The sequence below is a fragment of the Peromyscus maniculatus genome, chromosome 3, assembly GCF_049852395.1.
Source record: "Peromyscus maniculatus bairdii isolate BWxNUB_F1_BW_parent chromosome 3, HU_Pman_BW_mat_3.1, whole genome shotgun sequence".
Lineage (NCBI taxonomy): Eukaryota > Metazoa > Chordata > Mammalia > Rodentia > Cricetidae > Peromyscus > Peromyscus maniculatus.
This window is the reverse complement of record NC_134854.1, coordinates 160,432,578-160,438,577: the sequence shown is the minus strand read 5'-3', so window position 1 is coordinate 160,438,577 and position 6,000 is coordinate 160,432,578. Positions and strand designations below refer to the sequence as shown.

General features: G+C 41.4%; 1 protein-coding gene and 1 pseudogene across 2 annotated transcripts in view; one reads left to right on the top strand and one right to left on the bottom strand.

Moving 5' to 3' along the window:
• Nucleotides 1-206: 206 nt before the first annotated feature.
• The window catches only part of Capza3 (capping actin protein of muscle Z-line subunit alpha 3), a 28,339-nt gene continuing 22,545 nt past the window's right edge, over nucleotides 207-6,000 (bottom strand). Inside the window, exon 3 of one of the 2 annotated variants that reach the window (XM_076568133.1) lies at nucleotides 207-379. In XM_076568133.1, coding sequence (XP_076424248.1) covers nucleotide 379 — 1 coding nt within the window. In that variant the 3' untranslated portion in view covers nucleotides 207-378. Of the gene's footprint in view, nucleotides 380-4,107; nucleotides 4,724-6,000 lie in introns of those variants that run through there. The other variant, XM_076568132.1, reaches the window with a different exon arrangement.
• LOC102906697 (TAR DNA-binding protein 43 pseudogene) lies at nucleotides 895-1,706 on the top strand (annotated as a pseudogene).

Here is a 6,000-nt window from a genome sequence, read left to right as displayed (position 1 = left end):
AAAGCAGTTCAAATAAGTAACCTCTGATTGTAAGCAGCCATGGATGGATCTTAAAATGTGATTTAGGCAAAGCTCATACAAGATCCCTTGTTGCCTCAGTTTCCCTGACATGCTTAATGGCAGCAGCCTGGAGGAGAACTAAGCAAAGATGTCTGAATATATTTGGGTAACAGAATATGAGAATGATGAGGCCATGAAACACGAGCAGAAGACCATGACATGTTATTGCTCTTCACAGTTACAGCCCGGTTTCCAGGGCATGTGGCCCGCTGCTACAGGAACCCAGTGCCTCAGTGTATGAAAGGTGTCTGGCTCAGGGAAGGAATTCTGCATTCCCCTGCTGCTGGCTGGGGGAATCTGGTCCAAGCTGTCTGCTGTTCTGAAGATAACATAAGGAAAATGGATGAGAGCTCTGCTTTCTCAGCAGTCAACCTGGAAACTGCAGCCTGGACTCACCAGTGGAAGACAACATGAGCAAGACTGTAGCTGGAAGTTTTCTTGTATCCTGCAGCCGCTTGGTTCCAAATAAACACATATATACTTATATTAATTACAAACTGTTTGGTCTATGGTTCAGGTTTATTGATAGCTAGCTGTTATATATTAAATTAACCTATTTCTATTAACCTATATTTTGCCATGTTGCCGCAGTGTAACCGGCATGCTGGCATCTTGTTCCTTGGGTGGCTGGATGGCATCTGCACTGATTCTGCCTTTCTTCTCCTTGTCTCTCTGTTTGGATTTCCTGCCTGACTCTTATCCTGCCTTGCCATAGGCCAAAGCAGCTTTTTTACTAACGAACGGCAACAACACATATTCACAGCATACAGAAAGACCATCCATCCCACAGCACAATACCCTACAGGCTATGACAACACTTTCAGAGATGGTCCTATGGTGCAGCTCGAGAGAGATCTTAACACTAGAAGACTTTGGCTTTTTGTGGAATATGAAACCCATGAAAGAAATATCCTAACGCCATGTGGTAGCCAATGGTGTGACTGTAAACTTCTGAATCTAAACACAGCCCAGATGAGCCTCGGAGGAGTCAGCTCCTCCGGTGTTGTGCTGAGGACACGACTGCCGGAGAACTTCAGTGGTTTTTCTGTCAGCATGGGGAAGTGGTGGGTGCCTTCCTTCCCAAACCATTCTGGGCTTTTGCCTTTGCTGTGTTTACAACGATAAGGTTGTAAAATCTCTTTGTGGAGAGGATTTGATCATTAAGGGAATCAGTGGCGTGTATCTAATGCAGAACTAAGCACAATAGTGACAGGTAGTTAGGAAGAAGTGAAGGATTTGGTGGTAATCCAGGTGGCTTTGGGAATCGGGGTGAGTTTGGCAATAGAGGTGGTGGATCTGGCTTAGGAAATAACCAGGTTGGTAACATGGGTGGAGGGATGAACGTTGGAACCTTCAGCATCAACCCAGTGATGACAGCTGCAGCGGAGACTCCTGCAGGGAAGTTGAGGTCTGATGGGCGTGCTGGCCATCACAGAGCCAGTCAAGCCCACCTGGTAATACCAAAGCCAGAGCAGCATGCAGTGGAGCCACATCAGGCTTCTGCTTAGGGAAGTAACTCCTACAGTGACTCTAATTCTGGTGCCTGTCTTGGTTGGGGGCCAGCATCAAATGCAGGGTCAGGCAGTGGTCTTGATGGAGGCTTTGGCTTAAGCATGGATTATAAATCCTCTGGTTGGGGAATGTAGAGGCAGTGGGTTTTGGTTGATTGGTTGGTGTAAAAAGGTAGGAATTCAAATTTTTCAGAAATCGTGGTAAGTATATATAAAATATATATGTACTAAGATTTTCAGAGTGATCTGTTCAGTTTGAAGTACATTCAGTGCTATTTTTTGACATTTTTATTCAGAAAAAGAGGAAAAGCTAAATGAATTTTATGTTTTGTTACATAAAGGATTAAAATATTGGGTGGCTGAATGTGAACTTGTTTGTCCAACTGATAAACCAGCACACAACAGTTCATCCCAGAAGGTGTCTTTGTGACATTTTGTCATTGGACTTCTTAAGTTCTTTGCATGTCTAAAGCAGAAACCATTGGTTAGAATTATACTCTTTTCTCCTTATTTTAATTTGGATCATACCCCATGGATTTTTTCCTTAGGAACACCTCCCTTTGGGGATTATGATGTCATGGTGTTTGGTTCTTTTGGTTCTGTTTTTAATACTTGTCTTCCTTCATATATGAAAGTACAATATGAATCCTTCATTTAGTCTCTGTGGTTCATCTCATTATGAATGTGTGGGAAAGAAGCACTTCATCGAAAGAGGTGCTGTGAAGAGGAATGCTCCTGTCTCTGTGCTTTCTCATCCAAGAGTTCATCATCACCCTGCCCAGGCTGGCTCCTTGATGGTAGGTTTCTATTTTTATCTGCTACTTGTTATTTCATGGTGTCGCACCAGCACTGTGAATGGGAGGCTATGATATGGAACCAGAAGGCTGTTTGAAATTTGGAAGCCTTGTGTGGGATTGATGGTGACACAGAAGCATGCAAGGCTAATATGAGTGAGTGATAGAGAGAGAGAGAGAGAGAAGAGAGAGAGAGAGAGAGAGAGAGAGAGAGAGAGAGAGAGAGAGAGAGAGAGAGAGAGTGCACGCAGAGACTTGAGGGAAAAATGGATATTTTCTAACTTGGTGAGATGTGTCACTCAGTCCTTTGGAGAGAGATTATGCAGAGAGTAATGTAGCAAGTAATGTGAGAATGTTTTTGCACCAAAGGACATCATCCATTGGAAGACTTTAAGCTTTGTTCTTTGAAAACCCACTTTAGTTGAATGTGTTAAGTGAAATGATGCTTGTACTTCCCTCCCCATCTGTCAACTACTGTGGATGCTGTATGGTGTGTGTTCTCCTCTGTTACTGATATGGAAGTGTGGGAACATGAACTGAAGCTGATGGGCTGGGAACATTGACTGAACTTATGTGTTTTGCAGGAGGGCTTGGAAGCAGAGCTCACCAGTGAGCTCAAGTATCTCAAAGAAGGCTGGAAATTCTTGTGACTGTTAGCTGCTATGAGAATGCTGCCTTCTGAAGTTCTGTATTCCGTGTTGGGATGCTTCTTACAACAGTTGTCATTGTTGAAAATTCTTAAATAAAACCAACTTAAGTAATTAAAAAATGAGGGGCTGGAGAGATAGTTCAGTGGTTAAAAGTGTGTGCTGCTCTTGCAGAAGGACCAAGTTGGGTTCCTAGCACTCATGGTGAGTGGCTCATAGCTGTCTGTTACTCCAGCTTCAGGGGGTCTGGCTTCATCTTCTGTTCTCCATGGACACTTGTATTCATGCACATATACCTATGGACAGACATGCACATAACTAAAAGTAAAAATAATTAGAAATGTGAAAATGATGACCACTAAATTCAGGATAACAAGTGTCTCCAAAAAGGCAGAGACCATAGGAGGGGAAATTTGTTCTTGAAAGTAAAGTTGGTATTAATATTATGATTTTAATAAGACTTCTTTAATCATTTAGTTATTTAAGACATGTCCACTGATTACTCTAGTACCAAAAAGAAAACAAAAGTTTAACAGCTTATCAAAAAATATGTCACATGAAATCTATGTTATTTGGCCAAAGGTAGTCTTACCCAAGGGTAAATGTATGCACATGTTGAACATTTAAAAAAAAAAGAAATGAAATGAATAAAATTCTTAAAGATTGGAATAAAACATACAACAATAACAAAGCCTTAAGAAAATACTAGTGGGAGGATATATATATAAAACTCTATACTCTATATATAAGTCTATATATATGTGTGTGTACACACACACACACACACACACACACACACACACACACAACTTTATAAATTAAAAATAAGAAAATTAAGAAGTGGAATCCCAATCAAAGTGATAAATCTTCAGAAGAACTGGCTTGTAAAATAAACTAAATGAATGGAACTAAAATAAACTAAAATAAACTAAAAAAAGAATGTATGAGCTCTTGGAATAAGACAGAGAAATGAACAGTAAGTGGAGAGGAGAGTGAAATCCTAAGAGATTTCAACACATCAAAGTAGACAATGGGAACATTTCAATGACACGGAATAACTTTCTGAAGGTAGAAGTATTAAAATCCACTCAAGATATAGAAAACCTTCTAATGTAATCATTAAGAATGAAATTAAAAATCATGTCAGTTGTCTGAAAATATAGGCTCCAAAGTCATGGAGTCTTTGAAAATTGTTCATTTAACAGTTCCAGGAGCAGTGCAGCTCACCCTTTGCTGGGAGCTGAAAACACGTGTGTGTCCCTTTAGACTCACCCCCCTCTTCCATAGTCATCTTCTGTACAGAGATGCATCTGTGGAAGGGTGCTGCACCCTGCGTTCCCCTGTGGGGAATCCAGCAAGGGAGGGGAGGGAAGGAAGAAAGGGGGTGCACATACTCTCTTCTCACTTCATGCAGAGTGCTGATGGGGGCTATGTGAGGGCAGGATGAAGGTCGGTTTTCCTAATGTGATCATTTCCCTGTTACTGAGTCTTTGCCGTTTCTGATGACTCTTCCTCTCTTCACTCTCTTAGGTCTTGTTGCGAAAGCAGAGTGAGGGAGATGGCAGTGGACCTTTTCATCCCCATCTGAACGTGCAACTTCATTAACTTTCCCAGAAGTCCCTCAGTTTGACTTCAGTATTTGCGTCTTGCTCCTACTCTCAAGGATGCAGTTAGCAAGCATGGGACACAGCATCAAATATGACATACGAGCCTGAAAAGGGTGGAGCACCAAGGAAACACTAACAAATCTTACCTTGAATTATTAGGAAGAAAATGCTAAACAAGACATGGATAAACCAACTTGATAAAAAAGTCACTGCGAGTCTCTTTTACAGTGATGGCAAAACAATACAATCAATATATTTAGGAATCAACTTCCGAAATGTAAAGAAACACAAATGTAATGCTCTGCTGTTGTGCACTTGATGGACGGTAACACAATGGTTTAGATTATTCTTTAACGGGTTCCACACTATAGACCAGCTGACCTCAAACACACAATTCTGCGCATTACTTCCCTACCGCCTACCATCATCCTTGCTACTTACTTCTCCAGTGCTTAGATCACAGACTTGAGTGACCACACCCATCTTCCTCCTCAGAGGCTGTGTTAAAGGTGTGGTTCTCAGTCTGTGGCACTGTTTGGAGGTGGTGGGACCTTCGGAAGGTGGCCTGAAGGGAGGAAGTAAGGTCACTGGAAGTGTGTCTGTGAAGGGACTCTCAGACACCAAGCTTTCTTCTTGCTCTTTGCTCCATGGTGGGCATGAAGTGAGTAGTCTCCAGGACACAGACCTGCCCTGACATCCTGCACCATTATACATTACAGATCAATGGGCCAACCATCCCCACATGGCAACCTCCTGACTGTGTGCTAACCGAAGCTTTCCTTCTGTATGTTGGTTTTTCTCAGTTATTATTATTATTATTATTATTATTATTATTTTTTACCCCAGCAATGATTAAGATCATGGCTTAGCACCTAACAGACTCAGGCTGATTTTCTAGGTCTGCCACCTAGTCTCTCTTAAGAATCCCCAAAGCTCAACACTGAGCACATAGCTTATTTTGTCTAGTATGTGCTTATCACACATGGAGCCTCAGTGCGTTCCCTAGTATCCAATAAAGCTACACATGGCGATGCACACCAGTAATCCTAGCACTTGAGCAGTGGAGGCAGGGGGGTCAAATGTTTGAGAATATGTTCTACTACATAACGAGTTTGAAGCAGCCTGGGCTACATGAGTAACTTTCTTAAAATAAATCAAATGCATAACAAATAAAGTAAAATAGGAAAGAGAAAGAAAAATTTCTTAAACTCACTTTTTTTGCTATTTACATTAGTGATAATAGTGACCTGTCCTAGGGTTCGTGTGAATAAATTGAATTACAGAATGTAACTCAGTGTTTTGAAGATCACAATAATTAGAAAATGTTGGAATGGCTGTCAGTTTTCCCACACTTGATGATAATCTAACATAACCCCAGCTG